Raw genomic sequence first — 25,700 nt, forward strand, 5'->3', positions numbered from 1 at the left:
CCTCACTGTGCTCTGGTGAACACAAGAAAACATTCTGTCCATAAAGAAGGAAACTGACAAAAAAGGAAAGGTAACAGGAAATGCCTGGAAACTGAACCCACAAAGGCCAAATCTAGAGTCACTGCAAAAGGCTTTGAACTGGCAAGAGTGAAAGGAAATGATGGGAGAGCAAAGGAAAAGAGCCTCAGGGAGAGGAAACACAGGGAGCACACACATGGCCTTTGGGTAGCCTCTATTGCAAGCCTTTGCCAAGTTGGGTGGGTTCCTCCCAGATCCCTCCTTCCCTCTCAGATACCAAGCCTGGGGCAACCCTTCAAAGAGGGTCTGGACAACTGGCCTGACTACCTGCTGATAACAAGTTACCCTTAATGCAGCCTATTGTGCTTTGAATGTATCTATTACTTCACTTAATCATCTCAATAATCCCATGGGGAGAAATAATATTACTGATCCTCAGCAAGGGAGACATAGAGGTTAAAGAGCATACCAAGGTTTACACAAGTAGTAAGTGGAAGGGCACAAATTTTGAACACAGGTCTTTCTACTATTAATCTGTGTTTTTATCCTTCATGCAATTTAGACTGGCTTCTTGCTGCAATAGGTCCTTTTTCTGAAAATGAAAGTACTGAGATGTTTTCATTTAGAAAACGGGTTATCAGGAGAACAATAATGATAACAGACAGCAACTATTGACTGGTTATTATATACCAAACACTGTACTGAGTGTGTTTAATTCATTATCTCATTTAATCATCTCAACAACCCTATGAGGTGGTAACAAGATCACAGTGCTGAATAATTTGACCCAGGTCACTGATCTGAGGATATAGTCATGCTAAAGCCCACTTCTACCACAATGCAATCTATACCCAGCCCTCCTCGAAGAGGTTCTTTTTTCTCCCCTGGCTTCCACTACTTTTGATGACAATTAGAGGCTTGGTGAAGGATGGCTAGGAGGTGGAGTTAAATGCATCAATTTCACATTGGACTTAAGCAGCTTTGATCTTTCATTTGCTTGAGAAAATCAAGGTTTGGGGAAAGCATTTTACTTGACAAGGCTATGGCTGGGAGCCCTTGCCTGACTTTTTCCTTCTTTTTTTTTCTTTTTTGTGGAATCAGGATCTCACTAGGTTGCTTACAGTCTCACTAAATTGCTAAGTGTGGTTTTGAACCTGCAATCTTCCTGCCTCAGCCTCGGAGCTGCTGGGATCACAGGCATGCGCTACCGTGCCCAGCTGTCTTTCTCCTTCTTAATGAATGGGTGATTCACTAAACAAACAAATATCAGATTGCCATGGAGCAGCACTAATAGTGTTCATAAGCATCAGGAAGCTAGTCTCAGATCACTAGTTGTGTGTCCTTGGGAAAGTCACTACTCCTTATTGGGCCTCAATAGCGATAATGGAAGCCACTGATAGATATGCATGGTGCCTCCCATTGTAGGTTTTAGGGCAAGCTTGTGATTAATGTTTGTTAATTTTTTTGTTTTAAATATTTGATTGTTAGTCTCCTCTTTAATAGAGAAAAGAAGAAAAGCTGTCAGTTTCATAAACTGTTAACTGAATACCTGGTGAGTGAGAGAGAAAGTCAGTTAAGTAATTTCAGGGCAGGTACCTTGAAGTACTGGGACAGTAATAAGGCTAGAACACATGAGAATAAATATGTGCTCTCAAACTTTTGGTGGGCAAGGAGTTTTGGGATTCCTTTTGCAGTTGTAAGGTTTTGTCTTCAGAATTTTGTTTTCCCCATCCCTCCTCCAATCATTCATCCTCCCACCCCCCAAACGCACATGATCTCTTTCTCTCAGGAAGGAGGACAGATAAGGAGTACATACATAAGAAGTAGACATTCCAGAAGATCAGAAAGAGGTCCCAGGTAGAGTGAATATTATTTTAGAATATATAAAACACAAACATTTTTCTCTTTCCTCTGCTATCAGGTTTGGCAGGACAATTAAGACACCTTTATTAGTACAAGTCAAATATAGAAGCACTTTTAAATTTCCCATATATATCTATTTCACTGGAAACCTCTTCCAGAATGCCATCAAGTTTAGCCACCAGTATATTTAGTTTTACTCCACTTTTGCACTAAAAAATTGACAGGGAACTGAGGGTGAAGATGGGCTTGGGGAGACAGGATGCAAAACTGGGTATTTTCTATGGTATTTCAGACACTTGTTTCTTAAAACCAAAGTGTATCTTTTAAAAAAATTCTCAAATGACTTAAGATACACCCTCACCAACGAAGGGGAAAAGCAGTCACTGCAGCCCATATGGGTCAGTGAAATAGGAGATTGGCTCCATTCACAGTCCTGCCTTTAATTTGCTGTGTGACCTTACCTAAATTACTTTGTCTCTCCATGTCTCAGTTTCCTCATCATAAGAACAGAATTTTACCATCAACCATGCATGAATTTTTGAGAAACACATTAGATTATACTTATGAGAACATTTGTAAATATGGTTCTTTAATAGATGATACAGACCTTACCTAAGAAGTGCTATTGATAACACAATGGTTGTATAAGCTTGCTTGAAAACAGATATATATCATTATAAGTATTTACCCCTTTGAATTCTCAATGAGGCCTACTTGGTTGTCCCCTGTCCACAGGTCATTTGATATAAAGGAATTCTCTCATAGTTTATTAACTTAAAAGGATTTTTTAAAAGTATCATCAAAGCTGAATATGTATATTACAAATTCAGTTGAGTTCTCTGTTCAAGGCTCTTACTTGGAGTTCTCACATTTCTTTATAACAAAAGAAAACTTCCTTTACCTTATACCTCCTCTTGCTCAAGGATCTTGATTTTGTATCCATCTCTACTACAGGATCACTCCCATTAGCATTCAAATATTTGGCCATTTTAGTAAAAACTCCTCTTCATCTCACTGTTTTCTGCCCTCCTTCACAGTGAAAATATTTCTTTCTTTCTTTTTTTTCCCTTTTTGGTGCTGAGAATCAAACCCAAGGCCTCATGCATGCTAGACAACTGGTCTAACACTCAGCTACACCCTCAACCAGACAGCAAAACTTTTTGAAAGAATTGTCTACACCTGCTACCTTCATTTCCTCATCTCACATTATCTTCATTATCGAAACCTGTAAAATGGCTCTTCTAGGTCACCTTTGTGTGGACAACTCCAACTTCTCTATCCTCATCTAGCAACTTGTGGCATAAACATAATTGACTACACCCTGTCTGACATACTTTCTTTCTCAGCTTCTGTGACCTCACATCTTTTTCTTTTCATTTGTTCTAATTAGACACACGTGATAGTAGACTGCATTTTGACACATTGTACACAAAGGAGCACTACTTCTCCTTCCTCTGACTGAAGATGGTGCAGTCACACCAGGAAATCATACGGGTATAGGGTAATAATGTCCATCTCATTCCACCATCCTTCCCATCCCTACAGCCCTATCCCTTCCCTTACTCCCCTCTGCACAACCCAAAGCTCCTCCATTTCTCCCCACACACACAAACACACATATTATAGCTCAGCATCCACTTATCAGAGAAAACATTCGGCCTTTGGTTTTGGGGGTTGGCTTATTTCCCTTAGCATGATATTCTCCAGTCGCACCCACTTACCTGAAAATGATTTTCTTTTTATGTCTCTCCAGAAACTCCTGAGTGTCCTTAGTGGAAACCTCTACAGAGGAGCGGAGAAGCTAAGGGCACAGACTCTCAAGTCATGCTGTCTACTATGGTAGTCACTAGTCACACCAGGGCTCTTACATTTAAATTTTTTAAAAAAATTAAGTTAAATAAATTATATATTTATTTAACCAAGTTAAAATTCATAATTCAATCCCTCAGCCATCATCTACATTTCTATTGTTCAACAACAACATGTGGCTAGCAACACATTGGCCAGCAAGTCACAGAACATTTCCAACAATGCTGAGACTTCTGTGGAATGGTGCTGCTTCAGTCAGACTTTTAGGATTAGATCCTCAGCTCTACCATTCCACCAGATGAATGAGCTTAGACAAATGACTTAAACTCTCTTGACTTTGATTTTACTTTCTGTAAAATGAGACTTCTGTGATTTGAATATGGTTTGTTCTCCAAAGGGTTCATATGCTAGAAGCTTATCCCCAGTGTGGCAGTGTTGAGGTGGTAGAACCTTCAATAAAGTGATGTTTTGTGGAAGGTCATTAGGTCATGAGGCTCCACTCCGAGGAATGGACTAGTGCTGTTTCACAGGACAGTCTCAGGTCTCCCAATAATGGATTAGCTCCCAAAAGAGCAAGTTGTTATAAAAGAGCAAGTCTGACTCCTTCCAACTCTTGCTTTCTGTTTACATGCATGACCCCACATAACATAACTAATTCTTTCTACTTTCTCCATCATGTTGTGATACAGACACTGACACTGTGCTGTTTAAATTTTCCAGCCACCAGAATTATGACCAAGTAAATCTCTACTTTATACATTACCCAATGCCAGGTATTTTATTATCACAACACAAAAGGAACTAAGACAGAGGCCAATAATGATACTTCCCTTGTAGGTTGTTGCTAAGATGTGATGACTTCTTGTATATATAGTGAGTGCTATATAGGAGTTTGATATCATTGCCCAATTTTCACATGTTGGGAATTTCCTGTGACTTGGACTGATCTTTCTTCTATTCTCACTTAAATCATTTCCCTAGCTAAAATCCTCTGGACCTCTCTATATAAAATCATCTTCTTCATCATAAGGTAAAGATAACAGCAACAGTTTTACTAGGTTCCTGTGAAGATTAAATGAGATGATACATTCAAAATACTTGAAAAATGCCTGATAGACATTATAATTATCACAATCATTTATTCCCATAACTTTTAAGTATTCTCTATGTAATAAGGACTCCAAATTTCCTTGGGACTCTTCAGTGACTTCCAGACTGCTTGCTTGACCTCCACTTGGATTCCTCCAACAGATATCTGAAAAATCCTATCTAAACTAAGTTTCCTTCTTTCTCTTCCCATTCCCAGCCACAGTTGCTTCTCCTCTAGTCTTATTTCTTGATATCTCTTCTCTTATCCTCATTAACTTATCACCTTCTCTAATTGATTACACTTTTACAATATATAGTTGTCCCTTGGTATCCACAGGGGATTGGTTCCAGCAACCCCCTACCCACATGTACCAAAATCCACAGATGCTCAAATCCCTTACATAAAATGTCAGTATTTGCATACAACTTGTGAACATCCTCCTGTATATTTTAAATCACCTGTAGATTACTTATGATACCTAATACAATGTAAATGCTCTGTAAAGGGTTGTATTATTTGAGGAATGATGACAAGAAAAATGTTTGTACATGTTCAGGACAGGTGAATTTTTTTCCCCGAAATGTTTTCAATCCATGGTTCATTCAATGCACAAATGTAAAATCTTTGGATGTGGAACCCGTGGATGTGGAGGGTCAACAGTATTTTGAATCAGTTTACTTTACTCAATTCCACTGCCCCCTGTACCTTCATCATCTCTATGCCTAGCCCATAGCTCTAGCCTCCCTTCTGCCTCCTATTTCCACTCTTTCCACTACTCCCATAGTTCCCACTACTTCACAATCCTAACAGAGGAATTTCCCTAAATTATAAATTATATGCCAAATACATTAGTATGAATTGGACATAACTTTCCTATGTTCATATATGAATACACAGTCAGTGAAACTCTATATCATGTACACCCACAAGAATGGTAAGTTATACTCCATGTATGTATAATATGTCAAAATACACTCTGCTGTCATGTATACCTAAAAAGGACAAATAAAAAAGAATAAAATAAATGTGATGTTTGGATTTTAGAATTCTGATCAATTTAATTGAAAGAAAAATCATATCCTATCTCTGTCCTTCTTAAAATCCAATGGCTTCCCATTGTAGTTAGGATAAAATACAAATCCATGTAAATTTTAGCTGATGCCTCTGCCTCTGAGAACATCACTCTTCTCCAGTGACGCTGGCCTTACAGTTCCCCAACACAAAAAGTACTTGTCAACTTTAGGGCCTTGAAAGCACATTGGCTCCTTTGTGTGGAACTCTCTTCTTCTTGCACTTCTGGTTAAGGCTATCTACACTTTCGGTTTCTTTTACAACTCACCTTACAATTTTCCCCCAACTTAAGTTAGATGCTCCTCTATTATTCTCTCTCACATAACTCCATCTTTTCCTTCACAGCACTTATCAACATTGTAATTAGGAAACATGAGAAAAACCACCGTTTTGTTGACCATTGTGGTCCCTGTCTCTTCTACCTGAGTAGGAGCACCTGCCTGAGTTAGGAAACTCAGACTGTATGATTGTAACAAGTATTTTCCAGACCTCCGTTTTCTTGTCTTTAAACTGAGGAGGTTGGACCAAATTTATTCATTCAATAAATATTGCTTGAATATTAAGAAAGGATAGATGAAGTCTCTGCCAGCATAGAGCTTTAGGGAGATGGGCAATCAAATAATCAAACCAAAGAGTTGCAAATTGTGATTAGTGCTACAAAGGAAACCAAAAAGACGCTGTGATAGAAAAATATGGTGGCAGGAGGAGCTTTGGGTTTATGATATTTAAGAGGAAGAGTGATAAGGAACCAGTAAAATCCTAAATAATAACTAAGATCCACTTTATTCAGACATTCTATTTATACATGTGTAGCTAAATATGCCAAGCAGTAAAAAGGTTGGAGTCAACTAATTTAAAATGACACCATTAATTTGTACTTTCAGTACAGGTATATGAGGGTTTTATTCTTCTTTGCAGGATAAAACAAGTAGATACAACCAAACTCATAAAGTTGTTTCAAGAATAAAATATGATAATAAATATAAAGTTCAGTGCATAATCACCATATTGAGTATATACATTTAAGACCTGTATAGTAATAGAAGGGAGATCATTACAGTAGAACAAGCAAATCAGGGGGAGGCAAGAGAGGGGAAAGAGGACTAGGGAATAAGATTGATCAAATTATGTTATGTGCATGTTTGAATATGGCATAATGAATCCAACTATTATGTATAATTCACAAAAGATCTATAAATTCAAGACAATAATTATCTCTGTTGGAAAGGCAGGGAGATATAATTTGGGCAGTAAATACAAAGGGATTCAATCATATTAGTAAGGTATTACTTCTTAAGTTACCAACTGAGTGACATTAAGTAGCTACCTAATTAATGATAGGCACATGAATGTTCATTGTCTTAATTTTATCATTTAAAAATATTGTGCAATAATTTTAAAGTAATTAACATGATTCCTATAAGTGCATGATTAATAAATGATAGAAGTTATTAATGCATAAGGATCATGGCACCTAAGTAATGGTTAAGAGCTAGGCTATGGAGACTCCTGAACTTGTGTTCAAATCCTAATTCTGTGAAGTTCAAACTCTGTGCCCATGGACAAGTTAATAACCACCTTCTCAAATCTTTGTTCCTTATTTCCTCTCTTCCTGTCATTAAGGCTTAAGTGATATAATGCATGGAATATAGCAAATGCTCAAAAACATCTTGATTATTATTGTTAATATGTTTATTCTTTTCTATCTCAGGTACAGAAAAAAAAGAATGAAGAGAATAAAGTAGGTCTCTCATTTTCTGGCCCCTCCTTTTGCATTCCTCCTTATGTACATGAAGGAAGATGACAAATACCCAAATATCCTCTTAACAAGAAGCAGTGTGGAGTGCTCTGATTGTTATCCTGTCTGAGAGTTGTGGACGAGTTACTAGGAAGGATTCTGACTTCAAGATAATGCATGCTAAATCAAATCTCAGAAACATTCTGTTCAGTGTCCTCAGGATTCAAAATTAAAGTACACCCAGAAAAAAATGGATGAAAGTTAAAAAATGTTTAAGAATTGTAATTGTAAATTAGAGTTATCTTTTAAGCTGCTTTAATTGAATATATTTTTGAAATGACCAATGAAAAGGATATGATGCTTAATCTTTTTCATAATTATTGAAATGGAGATTAAAACAAGATACCAAAATGAAAAAAATAAAAAATGTTGCTTATCCCCCAAATCAAATAGTCTGAGGGACAATGGGCAATCTCACACTGGTGGTTGGAGAATAACTTGGTATAATCTCTTTGGAAGGCAATTCATTCATAGTAACCTTTGGAAATTTAAAATATATGTAACTGTTAACCCAATAATTTTACTTCTAGGGACTTATCCAGATATACTAGTATGCTAAGACATACACATAAGGTGTTTTACTGAAATATGTTTTGGAAAAGCCAATAACTGGAAGCAGCCTAAATGTGCATAAATAGAAGAGTGGTTTAAATTTATATAATTCAGTTATTCAACAAATATTCAGTGCCTACTACTTGGTACTGTTCAAGCAGGCACTAGGAAGACAGCAATAAACAGACAAAAATCCCTGCCCTCATGAAGCATATGCTATCTCTAAAATGTAAAAATGTGGCATACTTAAAATATAGCAGGAAGATCCATATATAGCTCTTCAAGAGATATGGGTAAGTGAAAAACTCAAAGTGCACAACAGTATAGATAGCTACGTAGCTAGATATTTAGGTGGGTACTATGATCCCTGTTGGAAACTCATATTTTTATATTTATTAAACATTCTGGAGAATACAAAAGAAACATAATGGTCCTTTGAGGGAATGGGGTTGAGGTCACGAAAAAGTCTGAATTTGCATTTTAAATTTTGATGTATGTGCTCTTTTATTTTGTAACATATGAGAACTGCTTTTGATTAAAATAACAGCCTTAAAATATGAAAAGAGAAAAAATAAAAATAACAGCCTTAAATATATAAAGAAATTTGGGCGTTTTTCTGGTTACTCATTGCTGTATAACAAACTACTCCAGAACATAGCAGCTTAAAACAACAATCATTTTATCATATCTAATGATTCTGTGGGCCAAAATTTTGCCAGGGCTCAACTGGGCAATTCATAGAGTTTAAGGCATTAACTGGGGTCATTCAGGGGTATTCTGACTGCTGGTATGGAGAGTCAGGACAGCTCCAATCATGTGTCTGTTGCCTTGGCAGGAATGGCAATAAAGGTGGACTCAGCTGAGCCTCCTCTGTCTTCAGGTGTCTGTAGAACTTTCTATGAGGTATCAAACAGAATGGCCAGACATTTCATATGATGGCTCAGAGCTCCAAGAAACTAAGACGGAAAGTGCAAGTTCTGTAGAAGGTAGGCCTAGAACAAGCTTGACATCACAACTGCCATACTCTACTTAGCTTCTCTAAAGAAGCTAATTCGAATAAGTCTAAAACAGTTTGAGCATCACTAATCCAAAAATTTGAAAACCAACATGCTCCAGAATCCAAACTTTTTGACCACTGACATGATACAACAAGTGGAAAATTCTACCCCTGACCTTATGTGACAAGTCAGTCAAAATATAAGCACACTGAAAATATTGTAAAAAAAAATTACTTTCAGGGTAAATATAAAAAGTGCATATAGAACATAGATGAATTTCATTTTTAGACTTGAGTTTCAACCTGGAGATATCTCATTATATACATGCAAACATTCCAAAATCAAGAAAAAATCAAAACACTTCTGTTTCCAAGAATTTCAGATAAGAGATTCTCAACCTGAATTCTAATTAGATTTAATTAGATTAAGTTAAAGTTGTTAAAGGCCAGCCCATATCTGGTGACAGGGATGGGAGGAAGATTTGGTCTCTCTGTGAGAAAGAGTCAAAGACTTTGTAGCTATTTTTAATTCATGGCAGGCATCGAGATTAGTACCTTGATATAAATTATATCTTTAATAATTCATATTAGGACTTAAACACATAGCATGTTACAGTTTGGATCTGGAATGTTCCTAAAAGGCTCATATACTTAAAGGCTTGGTCTCCATTGCACCACTGTCCACAGGTGAAGCTTTTAGGAAATAATTAGATCATGAGGCCTGTAACCTCATCAGTAGATCAAACCATTTGATGGGCAATAATTTGAATGGACTACTCAGAGGTGGTGAAAACTGTAAACAATAGGGCCTACTTAGAGGAAGTAGGTTACAGGGGTGCTGCCCTGGAAGGGTTTATCTTCTTCCTGGCCCTTCCCCATTCTTTCCAACTATTATAAGCTGAGCAGCTTTCCTCCACCAGGACCTTCTACCATGATTTTTTTCTGTCTTACTTCAGGCCAAAAACATTGGAACCAGCTGACCATGTACTGAAACCTCTCAAACCATGAGTCCAAAATAAATGCTTCTTCTTCCAAGTTATTTTTCTGAGGTATTAGTCACAACAATGGAAAGCTGACTAACACAATTGGTTTAGTATAACTAGAATAGAAACACAGGGAGGCGTAGTTGACAACATGAATATGACCCCTTCAAACTGGAGGATGTAGGAAGTCTTATTAGAGTGTTTAGTGAGCTTTTCTGTCAATGTGATCAAAATACCTGAGAAGAATAACTTGAAGGGGCTGGGGTTGTAGCTCAGTGGTAGAGCGCTTGCCTCACATGTGGAAGGCACTGGGTTCGATCCTCAGCACCACATAAAAATAAAATAAAGGTATTGTGTCCATCTACAACTAAAATAAATTAAATTAAAGAATAACTTGAAGGATGTAAAATTAATTTTTGACTCATGGTTTCAGAGGTCTCAGTCCATATATGGCCAACTTCATTTCTCTGGGCCTAAGGTGAGGCAAAACATGATGGGGGAAGAGCGTGATGGAGGGAATCTGCTCCCCTCATGGCAGCCAGGAAGTAGAGAGAGGGATACCGGGGAAGAGGCCATGAGGGAGATCCATCCCTCCAGGGCACACCATGAGTGAACCACCTCCTCCAGCTACACCGTACCTACCTACAGCTACCACCCTGTCAGTTTATTCAAACTAGGATGGACTGATTAGGTTACAGTTCTTGTAATCCAATCTCTTCTCCTCTGAATGTTCTTACATCAACACAGGAGCTTTTGGGTGGACACCTGCATATTCAAACCATAACACAGAGTGTCAAGGTGAGAAATCTATTTTACTTCCTCTGACTGATTGATAATGCCTGTCTCTATTCTCCTTCTTAGTTCCTCATCTCTTTCAAGCAAGTCAGGTAAAGAGCTTTGTTCCTCTGGAAGGCACCATGTGTTTTTGGCTTTTTGCATCTCCCTTTTCCAAAATAAGGAACACATAATAGTGTATGGAGTCTACAGTAGAGTCAAAGTAAATGCTATCAGTTGATAATCTATTTCCTTGTACATTACTTTGTTTTTTTTTTTAAAAAAAGGCTGCCAGTTTCTTTGAGCCAAACATTGTACTGCCTTAGGTAGTTAATAATACAACTTTTATTATTCCATTCTAACAATGATACTGAAACCAATATTATTACTGATCACATTTTACAGAGAAGAAAACTGAGACACACACAAAAAAACAACTTTACTCCCATAAAACAGCTTAGGTAGTATAACTTGGATACCAGTTAAGGTCCTTGATGCTAAGGCCTATGATTTTTCAGTTCAACATGCCGCCTTGTAAGGAAAAAGGAACACACTCAGGATAAGTTTCCCCTATCTCGGTCATCCAACCACACAATACCTAGGGTGTTTCAAGGATGCTTACGCACTACCAGAATACCCAGAACATTAAAGAAATGTCTGGGGAGAAATACCATATTTTTCACTCTTGACATTCCCAAGCTTGGTTATTCCTAAGTATGGAATTACTAATGCACCATAAAAATTTATTTAATTCTATCCCTTGCTTTGTTGCTTCTTCTGGCACCTCCACTTTGCAAGAGAACAACTGTTACAATTGAAACTGTCATGTATGTTTTGGCAGTTTACCAGAAAAGAATCAAGGATGGCATGGGTTTTTACTCCTTTCAGCATTTATCAGAAAGATGCTAATATAGGGGCATGGAATTGGAAACTATAATCAGCAAATGAAGGTACTGGAGGGATGAAAGACACTTTGGAAGTTGAAAGAATTCAAAGATAGTCACCAAAGACTAAATCCTAATTGAATCCTTCAATTTTTAGGAATTCACAGAACAACATGGTATCCAGTCCATTGAGGAGAGGGGAGCTCAAATTGTACAGGACAGATTATAACTAATGAAGGAGAAAGTAATAGAGAGAGAAATGACACTAAAAAATCAAGTAAAAGCAGAAAGAGAAGGCTGTGATATAGCCCAGTGGTAGAGCACTTGCCTAGCATGCATTAATTCCTGGGTTTGATTCCCAGCACTGCAAAAACAAAAACCAAAACCAAACAAACAAATAAAAAAAAAGAAGAAAAAAAAGAAAAAGAACAATTTTGTCATAAACTTGATTGAAGGTATCAATGCTTAAGGGTAGTTAGTACTAACTACCAGGGTTAAGACAAAGATTTCTACTCTCACTAGTATTATTTAGCATTTTCCTAGGTGTTCTCTCCAGGACAATCAGGAGAGGAAAAGAAACAAAAAGCATCCAGAGTGGAGAGGAAGAAGGTAAACTTTCTCTATTCTCAAGTAATATGAGTTTCTATTTAAACAATATTAAGGAATACACCAAAAAATATTAGAATTAATAAAAGAGTTTAGTAAGGTAAACAATTTTAATTTCTATTCACTAAAAAAAAGCAATCTGGAAATAAAATTAAGAAAATAATTCTGTTAATTAGCCTGATTTAATCACTTTATGATGTACACCTGATTTATAACATCACATGGTACTCCATAAATATATGAAATTATTATTTGTCATTAAAAATTTTAAAAAAATTAAAATCCAATAAAATGTTTAGGAATAGATTTAACCAAAGACATGGAAATGTGTTCTGAAAACTGAAAAATATCATTAAAAGGAACTAAACACTGCCTAAATAAATGGAAAGTTATCTCATGTTCATGGATTGGAAAACTTAAATCAGAAAATAGCAATACTCTTCAAACTAAGGTACAGATTGAACACTAGCAAAATATCAGCTGGATTTTATGCAGAAATTGACAAGATTAACAAAAAATCCACATGGAAATCCAAAGGACCCAAAATAGCAAAAGAATTTTGAAAAAGAAGGATCACTCACACTTTCCAATTTCAGCACTTACAAAACTATGGTAATTAAGACAGTGTGGTACTAGCATAGGGATATAGATGGACATCATTGGAATAGAACCAAGAGTGAGATAATAAACCTCTATATTTATTGGTAATTGGTTTTCAACAAGGATACCAACACTATTCAATGAGAGTAAATAATAGACTTTTTAATAAATGAAAATGTATTTCCACATAAAAATATACACAAAGATATTAGTAGCAATACTATTTATAATAGCTAAAATGTGGGAAAACCCAAGTATGTTTAAATGAAGTGTGTTATAGTTACACCACAGAATTTTTAAATTTTTTGTGTCAGGGATTGAACTTGGGTGTGCTTCACCACCGAGTCATGTCCCCAGCCCTTTTTATTTTTTATTTTGTGACAGGGTCTTACTAAGTTGCTTAAGGCCTCACTAAATTGCTGAGGCTGGGTTTGAATTTATGATCCTCCTGCTCTATGCTTCTGAGTCACTGGGATTACAGGCATGTGCCACTGTGCCCAGCTATACATAGAATATTATTCATTCATGAAAAGAAATAGAGACACATGCTACAATATGGATTAATTTTGAAAACTTTACACTAAGTGAAAAAAAAAGATATACAAAATACATTGTATGATTTCATTTAAATGAAATGTCCAGAATACATAAATCCATATTGATAGTGTTTGCCAGAGGATGGGGGCAGAGGGGAATGGGGACTGACTGCTAATTGATAAGGGGTTTTGTTTTGTGTTGATGAAAATGTTCTGGAATTGGATAGTGGTGATGGTTGCACAACCTTGGGAATATACTAAAAACCACTGATTACATACTTTAAGAGAGTGAATTTCATGGTATGTGAAATATACATCAATAAATCTATTATTTTTAATAAGTAGAATTATAAGTCCAATAACCAAGTAGGAAAAGTGGGCTAAATGTTCAGGTTCCCATAGCCCAACTAGCAGGACCAGTGGCTTGCTTCCAATTTCTTCAACCACTGCCCCAAATATTTCATCATTCCTTCTCCTGTGGCAGAATTATTTTATTTACCAGTCAGCCCTGTCTTGTGTCAAGAACACTGAACATTCCAGCGTCCAAACTTGTCACATCTTCTGTATAACAATGCCCTCATATAATGTTTGTACAGAGAACCAATCCTTCCCAAACAGAGGTGAGACAAAACTTAGAACAGTCTGATGCAATAGAAAGAAAGGGAAGTATTAGAGCATAAATTCTGTGTGAGAGGGTGGTCTTGTTGTTCCCAAATCCTTTCCTATAACTGACAATACTCAAGAAAACCTAGACATCTCTCCTCCTACTCTCTTCCATCATGATAGTTTGGGGAAATGTTTTGAAGTGTTCCAATGAGAGGCTAATCTATGACCAATTCATAATTGTAAATCTAAGCCATACTCAGATTTGGCAAACCAGAAAATGATCGAGTGTTATATCTGTCACCTATTCTAATATTTAATAGCCTTTGCCATTAGGAACCATCTGGGTTCCTTATGCTTCATGTACAATAAATTACCTCTTCTTATATCCTCAGTGGAGATTGGTAAGAGATACTGTGGATTTATATTTGGAAAATAGTGCTAGAAAGAAACATTAATAGTAACTAGGATTTATTCAGAAGATGATAGATCATTAGTCTCCAAGTATTTTAAATCCCCATTTAAATAAAGTTATCAAAACTTGTCAATGAACTCTGAGCAAAAATACATAAACAGTGTAGAAAATACTTAAATAAGTGGAATTTATAGTCAATTCTTGCAAGTTAGCAAAGCCAGATAAGTCTGGCAAAACCACCACCTTCTGTAAGCTAACAGCATGAGAGAGTCAGGTATATACCACTACCAAGAAGAGGTCCCTCCAAGAGGTAAAGCACTTTAGAAAAACAGATTTCCCATGAATCATCACTGCCATTCTGCCCAGGCCACCTTACCTAACTGAAATTGATTGGAGACATTCCCACATGTTTGCATTATCTCCGGGCTATTCCATCCTAAAGGATATAATGCACAGCCTGAGCTTATCAGGAGTCCTGGAAAGAAAAACATAAAAACAGGTACAAAAAATACAACAAGTTTTCTGTTACCCCATTATCCCCCTGAATGAGCTCAGCTCAAATTCTGCCTCCCCATTCAGAGCTTCCCCTTCTCCTTTTACTCTAAATTCCTCTGATACTGCCAACTCAAAAGGATTTATTTGCCATATCATAGATGGTAGAGTGCAGTAGACGTTTCAGGAGATATCTTCTAAAGGAAGGGTAGTATTGGAAATTGAGACAGGTCAATACATATTTTGCAGTCAATACTATTGATAAATAACTTATAAGTCTTCTCCAACCTGTTCTAAGTTGGTCTGGTTTAAAGAAAATAACAATGTAAAGATCACTATACTATTTCCTAAAATCAAACCTTTTTTAAGTGTCATTTATGACCCTACTAGCTATAAGTGGGTCATAATTTTTGTCACACAGAATTAGCAGTCAAAACTGAGATCTATGAAGAGCGTACACACTGAAAAGATTTTTGTCTGTTGATCGGGGCACAACACTCCCTCTTCCTCAAAAAATAATATCAGCTTCAAGCCAAGCATCCCTCCATTCTTTGGCTTCTAGTATCTTCCATCATGTCCCTTGCCTTTACTCCCCTTTGATTTAGGCCATTTAAAAACTACAGAGAAACTCTGTGGTATCTTAGTGGAAATCTTGTTCTTTTAACCAGAGACACAAATCTGGGTCTGCTTGGCAACACTGTCTTCTAAGGGCAACTGCCTTACTCATAGCTCTTTTTTACTGCCAACATTTTCATATTTTAGAATCTATCACGCTATTCTGCCTTTAGCCACAGAAAATTGGGTCAAGAATGTGCACCTGATGAAAAAATGCAACCAAATTCATTGGGTGGTCAGTAATGGGTGACACTATAGTCTGGCATGAAGAGAGGAGCTGGACTACATTCTTATTTCTGAAAATTTTAACTGAGAAACATAGGGATGGTGAGCTAATAAACAGATAGTGGCAAAAGAAACACCAAGAGGTAGAATCATGTAATCTAAAGCCAGATTCAATCCAAAGTTATGGGTGAAAATCAGTTCTGGGTCAGCTGAGCAAATTGATGGGTAGAGGGGGAGACTAAAATAGAAAAGTGACATGAACTAAACACACCATGGGAAAATTTTCTTATTGTCCGTGAAAAGAGAAAAGAAAAGCCCTTATTGATGGGTTTCCAATGTTTATTTCCTTGTTATAATAAACTCCCTTTTCATTGAGGCAAATCAAGGAGTCTCTACTATTTGCAACCAAGAGGGTCTAATTGTAAGATCAATATACTGGGTGCCATACCAAAACACACAACAGGGATACCTGCCATTAATGTGGATGCAGAATTGCCACAGTTCAGGCACTTGGTGGATGATGCCTGAATAGCATTCTTATAGGTTCCACAGCTCTGGTGATCAGTGGCAGAGTGAAAGGCAGGCTGTTCCATGGATTGTTGGCTTCACTTTGCACCTCTTTCTGAACTGAGGTAGATTCCATCTACATGCTAAGAAGCTCAGAAGGCCTCTTTGCCTCAGGATGTGTTCTTTAGGAAGAAGATCTCAAAGTGCTCTCCAAGTTAGTGTGCCACATGGCAAGCAGTTTTTCTCACTACTTAGTGAAGCCATGGGAGAAGAGGAGGACCTTAAAATATAAATGAGGAGGGCTTAAATAGGGAAATGGAGAGAACTAAATGATAGTGAGGAAGGTTTTAGAACTGCAAAGAATGACCAATGAAGGTTTAAAATTCCCTTCAGTGGAAAGCTTAAAATTAGTAAGCTTTCTTGCCTGTCTCATAGCTTTACAGGAAATGAAACTGGTGGCTCAAAGATTTTTCTAGGCTTTGGAATTTGTCCAGCAGCAGTAAAACAATACCCCCGTTTTTCACCACATATAAACTAAAATTCTATGCTATGAGGAGGCAGCCCAGAGTATGCACAATGGGTTAAGACAAAACTGCAAAAGAAAACTAAGCCTTTTCCTGCACCGTGTCTACCCTTTGTGGGAAGAGTAAATAAAGACTGAGCTTTCCCACAGAGACTAGGAGAAAAGAACACAAGTTTTATAAAAGAACATCAGCTCTACTTTCCAACCTCCACTTTCAGATCAACAGGACTGGCAAGAACTCTGACTTCTCAAGCAGGAACTACTGTTGGCCAAGTGCCTTTCTTGGCACAGCAGGGGGGAACCTTCCTCCCTCTTTAGTTCTTTTGCTCCTCAGGCATCACCATGCAGAGATCAGGTCAGAAATTAACCCCTCCCTGAAACATTCCCTCATCATCCCCAATGCCCTAGGTGATATATTCTCCTCATCATGATTCCCATAACACCCTATGCTTAGTCTACTGACTAAAATACCCTGTAATGTATATTCTTCATAGTGGCTTGTAATCTGTTTTCCTCATTAGAGTGTGTATCCCTTGAAGGCAAGAGCCATATTTATCTTCGATTCTATATCCTTGGCACCTGGTACATATTATGTGCTCAATGAATATATTTGTTTCAGAATATTCAGCTTCCTGGGGCTCAGGCTGTGGCTCAGTGGTAGCGCACTTGCCTGGCATGTGTGAGGCACTGGGTTCGATTCTCAACACCACATATAAATAAATAAAATAAAGGTCTATCGACAACTAAAAACTATTTTAAAAAAAAAGAATATTCAGCTTCCTTAACCTACATTCCCCAAGGGGCAAGCCATCTGAAGAGACTTCCATAGTGTTTAAAAGATCATCCTAGATATCTGATATAGTCATAAAAGCTTAGAGAGGAAAGAAACTTTGTAATGACCTACTCTACTCCTTCCCTATTACAGATCTACAGAGGTAGATGCTGAGGCCCTGAGAGGGAATGTGATTTACCCTAGATCATATAGTCAGTTACTGGCAACACTTTTTCTCACTGATCAGAGAGATTATCAGCCTTTAAAGGCTCCATTTTTTATAGATGGTTGTCCAGTAATGACTACCTTTGGGCAAGATTATCTCTTAACACAAGGCATTGTGCAGGTATTAGATCCAAAAAGACAGCAAAACATGATGGTTTAAGAGAATAGGTTCCGGAGTCAGCCTAGAACTAAGTTTAAATTCCTGCTCTGCCACCTAAGGGCTGTGTGATTTCAGATAAGTTACTTGATCTCTCTCTACCTTAGTTACCTCATTTTTAATGGAAACAATATTAGTACTGTATCTTACACAGCTGTTCCAACAATCAATGAGATTAGTGCACATAAAGTGACTGCTATATGGAAAATACTCAACAAAGATTTATTATTATTCAACAGCTGCCTCTCCCTGAGGCTCCTTTCCCAGTTTCTGCCTATATTCCCTGTGCTAATTTGTTCTTCACTTCTCTGTCTTCATAACAGATTTTAAAAAGCCAAAAGCTGAGCAGGGCTCAGTTCAAAAGATGTCTCATTGAAGTAATTTTCCTGCAATTTTGCGGAGCTACCTGGCCAAAGACCAGAACTCTCTGTCAGGCATCCTGCCCCAGTGTGTATAGCTCCCCACTCTGCCCAATCTGCCCTCACACCACCCCCATGCCCTCATCCTGCCTTTTAGACAAGTGAGCACATTGGATTGTAAACATACTTCATGGGGATATTTGACTTGTAACTGACAGCTGAATCCATTACATTTGATCATAGCTGGAAAATGATGCCTTGGGGGACACATTAAAAATAAAAATGAACTCACAGGATAATTCATCCTCAATTATGTTTGTCCCCAACAGTTCTTCTCATCAATTTGGGGTTGTGAAAATGTGCTGCTACTATCAACAGGGAAGTCATTTGCCAGTACCAGGTTCTGCCACCTTCTGGAACAGTAGGGACAAACTTGGACTTCAAATGCAGGTATTTAATTTAGTAACTATGGCCTAGTAATATGCATTTTAAAAGTACTCTTCAGGGAGGCTGGGGTTGTGGCTCAGCGGTAGAGTGCTTGCCTAGAACGTGCAGGGCCCTGGGTTCGATCCTCAGCACCACATATAAAGAAAATATTACAACAGAAAAATAAATATTTTTTTTAAAAAGTACTCTATGATACTGATGCATCTAGTCCTGGTAACAACACTTGAGAAAAGCAGCAGTAAAAATGTTAAGAATGGGAATTCTGGTGGCAGAGAACACCAGTTTAAATCCAGTTCTGCCACATATGAGCTGCAGTTTTGGCTCACTCTTCTCTTACATGTCATTACTCATGCCCAATTTTATTGCCCCTCCAACCGTAACACTTCGAGAAGTCTGTCCCAAGTGCATATTCTCAGCTAGGCATTTTTCTATTCTTATCTGCTTCTCAGAAAGGTTAAAAAAAGCTCTATAGAGTGTGCTACAAACTTCTTTTCCTACTGTACAGGCGCAGATATCTAATGGGCTGCCATCTTGTTTCCATTTCTAACTTGCTCTCCTCTGTAAGAATCACCTATCACAAAATGTACCAGATGTCCTTCTCAAATATGGTGGCTATAGTTTGAACTCTCTTCCCTGACCAAACAGAGACTTGAGTTGGACACTTACTTAGCTTCACCCTTGCAACAACTTCAATACTAATATATACCCTCAAGTATAAAATCTCAGACAGAACTGAGAGGCCTCTCTCCAGATATCCCAGCTGCCCTCAACCTTCCCTCTGCTCCCAGAATGATTATTTTCTCATATCCTAATAGTTGTATAACCCTGTCCCAAGTGCACATTCTCAATCAGATCCATATCTCCAGACAGTACTAGCTTCCTTGCTGGGTATTACCAGCCCCCTTTGTCTTGCTCCCCATTCACAAGTACAACTGTTGAGTGAACAGCTATTTTGTTACACTCTCCTTCTATCTCCACATTCCCTATTCTGCATGGCTGCCAATTCTCCTTTCCAAACATTTTCATTAGGTAGTTTGAATTTACTACTCTGAACAGAAGCCTAGTGTGGATTAATTTCTTATTAATTTTCTCAGTTTATAGCACTTATAGCAACTTCAATATAAATAAATATAACTCTGGAAAATTTACAACCTGCCCTCTAACTGTATCTCAGCTTTCCCTTCCCAGGAAACTCCCCCACTCACCTCTCCTATTCATTTGATTCCATATTCCCTCTCAGAGAGTTCACACCTACTAGAGATGTCAAAAGTAAATCAATGGAGGCTTCACAGAATGACTGCATGGAACCTGGCCTTTGAGAGATTGGTAACTATTTATAGGCAGAGATGTAAGAAAAGAGAATTCTGGAAAGAAGCAACACCATAAACAAAATTGAACAAAGTTTCTTAAATTTTAGTGTGTACTAAAATCATGTTGGGAAATGATAAATAAGAAATATGAGACAGTAAGTTACCTTTGCTATGGGGACCAGGGAATGTGATGAGAGTATGAAAAGGCTTCAACTTTATTGGCAATATTCTATTTTTTTAAGCTAAGCAAATGTATACATCTGAATTGTTTCATACTATATTTTCAAAATCAAATCAGGATGTGTAAAATGTAGATTGGCAGGCCTCTATCCTATGTCAAAACACTAAGGAATCTGCACTGGCTCTACAGGTAATTCTTATACAAGTGGTTCAAGAACCACTCCAAAAATCACTGAGATAGGAGTTCTTCCTGAAAGGAAAGAAGAAAAATCAAGAGCACCAGTGTGCATAAAGCTTAAAACTGAGAGTCAGAAGCTCAGGACAATATTTTCTGCTCTGTTCCAATTTGCTATGTAAGTCTTCCTCAAATGTCATTTCTAAAACAGAAAGCCACTTGCTCAGTATAGTAAGGATAAATGACATAATACCTGGTAAAATTTTGGAAAACTTTCTAGGAAACACTGAGGCATATCCCCAGCCAATTTTTATATTTTATTTAGAGACCAGGGTCTTGCTGAGTTGCTTAGGCCCTTGTTAAGTTTCTGAGGCTGGCTTGGAACCTGTGATCCTCCTGCCCCCAGCCTCCTGAGCCACTAGAATTACAGGCAAGTGCCACCATCCTGATGAGGATAAATTTTAAAATTAACAAATAATAAATGGGTGCAAAGTTATTATTAGATTAGAGGAATAAGTTCTGGCATTCTGTTGCACAGCAGGGTGAATATAGTTAACAATGAGTATAATAACTATAACCATTTTATATTTCGAAACAGCTAGAAAAGTGGATTTTGAATGCTCCCTTCACAAAGAAATGATAAATGTTTGAGGTTATATACATGCTAATTAGCCTTATTTCATAATTACACAATTTATACATGTGTTGAAACATTATAGTTTTTAGAAAGATGGCAACTTTTTGAAAATCAAGTTTTCAGTGATTTGTTTCCAGTGGCAACTTTCTTTCAGCCTGTAGCATGTAGCATTAGGATCTTACATACAGAAATCATCCCTCTCTGTCTGGGTATGTAACATACTGTCCCCTTAACAAACAAAAAATATCCAGGGTAGTGATCTGCCTTTGGGTTGGGGAAAGGAAACACGGCACATACACCAGAGTCACTGGGGACATTTTTCCAAACATGCAGCCTTCCACCTGTTGCTGTGAATATAAGAATGGAAATTAGGGAGTTCACATTCTTTTAAGCACTCTTGATGATTTTGATACATTCTCTGCTCTAGAAAGATTCTTGGCCTCCCTTGAGTAACCCAATCCAAGATCTTACACTTTTTTCCTGCCAAGAAGTTCCTTATATTTACTTCTCACCTATTCCTTCTTGGTTTAACTCTCACTGAAGATAGAGGATAATTCACAAGCATCATGCATATGCATACACAGGGGAATGTGAATAATGACCATGTTCTCAGGGACCAGGGGAGCCATCTGGTTGGAAAGCTCAGCATCCCCAGTGTTGAAATAATCTCCTGGCCAGATGTTTCCTTCACTGGTCAGAGCAGGGCACAAAGGTCCCAGTGGAAGGCTCTCTGGACCCTAAGCTTGTTCAGCCGGATCAGCTGCAGGTGGAGCAAATGGGACCCAAGGGCCCCATCAGGTCACCTTGCTGAGTATGACTCAAGCCAGCAGCTCTTTATTTCTTCCTGTCTCTCCCACTTCCCACCACTCATCTCTGTGGGCAGCCGCCAGACCCGGGAACAAGAGTCAGGCAGGGGGAGGAGGTAGTTCTTAATGGATACTCCAGTTCTTCAGTGGTTTGGGGTCTGGCAGAGATAATCCAGACCTGCAACAAATTGGCTCCTCCCCTGATGTATTTCGGTTAATGCACTAGCTGCCGAGAAGCAGCCAGGCCCAGAGCAACAAAATCAATTCCCCTCATCTGAACAACAAACATAAACTTAACCCCCAGAGCTCTTTCTCTTGTGTCTTTTATCCATGGAGTTCCAAATGCTGCCCAGGTTTGACTTCCTGCCACTGGCAAAACCCATCTCTGAAAATTAGATCCAAGATCTGTGAAGAGCAATAGGTAATGGTCATGTGCCAAGGAGATCCTAGAAAATATGGTACATCCAAGCAGTCTTCACCATTCCTTCACATTTGATATAACCTTGACAGCCACCAGTCTTTAAAAAAGAGGCAGGATGGCTGTTAACATTGGCCAGTGTTTCAGATAGGGTAGCTATAGAAGTCTAGCAATCTGGCCCAATATTATTCCCTTGCCTGACATTAACCTGGTAGTCTAGCCTTGTTCTTGACCCTTCGTAGGACTACTGTCAAGTGATACTTTAATCTTGAATGTAAAAGACACTCATCAAAATGTGAACACCATGACCAAGTTCCTACTCATGAGGGTTTTGGGAAATATAGAATGGCAGAATCATTTGACATGAAAATAGAATTCATATTTTGACTTCTTCTGTATGACACCTGCCCCTCAGTCAAACTTCTGTCCCACTTATCCTCTAGGAATGTCCAAGTCCCTGCTTCAATAATTCCCTTTGAGTTTCTAGACCTAGGAGGTAAGATCAATTAAAATGCATCATATGGAGAACTATGAGGGTTCTTCCATGAAAGTTTCAGTCAAGTCCCCAAGAGAAAGTAAGCTATTAATGCTTGGAGTCTGATGAAGGCTGTTGTTACTGCTCTTCTGATTCCTGCCCTTAGACCCTCCTCCTTCTCTTTTGAGAACTGGAAACTCTCAAAAAGGCAAGCAGGACCAAGTTGTCACTCTCTTGTCAGAAGACAAGAAAGCTTGGGGGATTAATAGCTCTACACGGAAGCCTGGAAAAATAAAAAGTATATGAACTAACCCAGATCTCACATGTCCTGTGTACCCCAACATACAGTAAATACTTCTTTAGCCACATATTCATCCTTTTTATAGTTAACTGAACACCTGCTCTGTGACAGGCAGTGAGCTGGGCCCTGGGGCTATAATTTTGATGGGAAGGATTCTATCTCTCCTGTCAGTCAAGTGTCAATTGCTAAAATAATGTTTCCATAGAAGTGCTCAATTAACAATAACACACCCAAGAATATAGGTGAAAGGTGATACCAATTCAGTTCCCAAAGTGGCACTCCATGTGGTACCCAGGGAGTTCCCCAAGGGAAATAAAATCATTGGCTTATATCAGTGTTAGCATCTGAGTTTGGTACCATGGTTTTTAAGGAAAAGAAAGGAATTATTCTAATTAAACTTTTCAGTGTGGCTAGAAAACCCATCAGTGACTAAAATGTAGGAAAATTCAGAGATGAGGGTAGCTAAAACGGTAATTCAGATTTTAGATTTTTACAATGAGAGTATGTTCAAAGAAAGAACCAGAAAGCATCCCCTCAAGTGGTGCAACAAGAAGAATCTGGGGCTTTACATATGCAGGCCAGGAAACCATGGTATCTTAGTCCAGGGTTTCTCAGTCTTGGCACTATCAGCATTTGGGACTGGATGCTTTTTAGTTGTTGAGGTATAGAGGTGTCTTCCTCTTGTGAATTATAGGACGGTGAGCAGTTCCTTTGCCTTTACCCACTTATGTCAGAGCTACCTTCCCAAATTTCAATAACCAAGAATATCTCCAACCTAGGCTCTATGGTGCACACCTATAATTACAATGACTTCAGGAGGATAAGGCAAGAGGATTGTAAGTTTGAGGCCAACCTCAACAACTTAGTGAAGCCCTGACTCAAAATAAAATATAAAATAGGGCTGGGAATGGGGCTCCATAGTTAAGGGTCCCTGAGTTCAATCACTGGTAACAAAAAAAAAGTCTCTAGGCCTAACCAACCAGATGTCCTCTCGTGGGAGAGAGGATGCAAGTCTATCCTCAGGTGAGAATCAGTGCCTAAGCTCATCACTACCATCTCACTTGAAGGCCAATTAATTGAATGACATCATTGGAGAAAGGAAACAAAATACAGATATGAACTGAATTTTCAAGGGGATAAATTTGAGGGGAATGAAGCACAGGAAAAGTCACATCATTTGCCCATAAGTGCCATACAGCACTGTGGTAAAAGAAATAGAGGTGAAATCCAACTTTCATGACTCTAGTCATCCATACTGTTGTGCTTATACAGGTGATAGTGTTAATGAATTAGATAATGATTCTAAAACCCTGAAATAACAATGAATTTATCAGTGGATTTTTCCTAGTGCCCCATCTAGGCTTAAAAATAGCACAAATATGCACACATATATTTATCTATCTAATTTGGGATTTCTTCTCAAATGGTCTAAATTAACTGTCTCCCATTGTCTTCCTGCAGTCTGCCATTATGGCATTTTGCTCTTTCCTAGCCCATCCAGATTCCCAGTGTCTCAGGTTATTTGCACTAAAATTAAGGGGAAACTGAATAAGTGAAAGGACATTGTAGGGTGGATCAAGGCCATGAGAAACCTGAGTAGAATTAGTGAATGGCCGTCCAACAAGGATAAAGGAGTCACATACATTGTGTCTGGCACTTAGCATTTAACTAATTAGAGATGTATTTCTTTAATGAGGACTGTTAGTAATTAGTACCTATGTGTATGTATTTATCAGATCACTGTCCTCTGAGATAACTACCAGAAATCAGGGTTCTTCAGGATCAAGTTCATATTGGAACAAGAACACTAGAGCATGTGTTGCTGTCAATGGAAGACAGAAGTGAATAATATTCTCTTTATATTTTTTTTGCATTGAGAATAATTCTATTTCAGTGAATTTAACTATGCCAATCAGTGAAGTCCATAATGAAATGGGATTTTTGCTTTGCTTTTTTGTTTTTGTTTTTGTTTGTTTGGTAAGTAGTTTAGTTATAGATGGACACAATACCTTTATTTTATTTAGATTTTGTTTTTGTGGTGCTGAGAATTGAACACAGTGCCTTACACCTGTTAGGAGAGTGCTATAAAACTGAGCTACAATCCCAGCCCATTGTTATTATTTTTGTTTTTGTTTGACACATAATAATTACATACATTTATGGGGTACAGTGTAATAATTTGATACATGTATACAATATATAATGATCAAATCAGAGAAATTAGCATTTCCATCTCCTTAAACATTTATTTATGTTGAGGGCCTTCAAACTCTTCTCTTCAAGTTCTATATAAGATATACAATAAATTGTAGACTATAGTCACCCTATGATGATATAGAACACTAGAACTTATTCCTCCTAACTAACTATATTTTAACTTATCTTACCTCCATGTATTTCACTTCCCCTTCCCCCTCTTGGCCTCTAGGGACCACTATTGTACTCTCTTTTACTTTGAGATCAACTTCTGGATAATA

General features: G+C 37.9%; 1 protein-coding gene across 1 annotated transcript in view; it reads right to left on the reverse strand.

Moving 5' to 3' along the window:
• Positions 1 to 25,700, reverse strand: part of Lhfpl1 (LHFPL tetraspan subfamily member 1) — a 40,207-nt gene that overhangs the window by 13,882 nt on the left and 625 nt on the right. Inside the window, exon 2 of the mRNA XM_027933936.2 lies at positions 14,976 to 15,074. Coding sequence (XP_027789737.2) covers positions 14,976 to 15,074 — 99 coding nt within the window. The remainder of the gene's footprint in view (positions 1 to 14,975; positions 15,075 to 25,700) is intronic.

This window comes from Marmota flaviventris, chromosome X, assembly GCF_047511675.1.
Source record: "Marmota flaviventris isolate mMarFla1 chromosome X, mMarFla1.hap1, whole genome shotgun sequence".
Taxonomy (NCBI): Eukaryota; Metazoa; Chordata; class Mammalia; order Rodentia; family Sciuridae; genus Marmota; species Marmota flaviventris.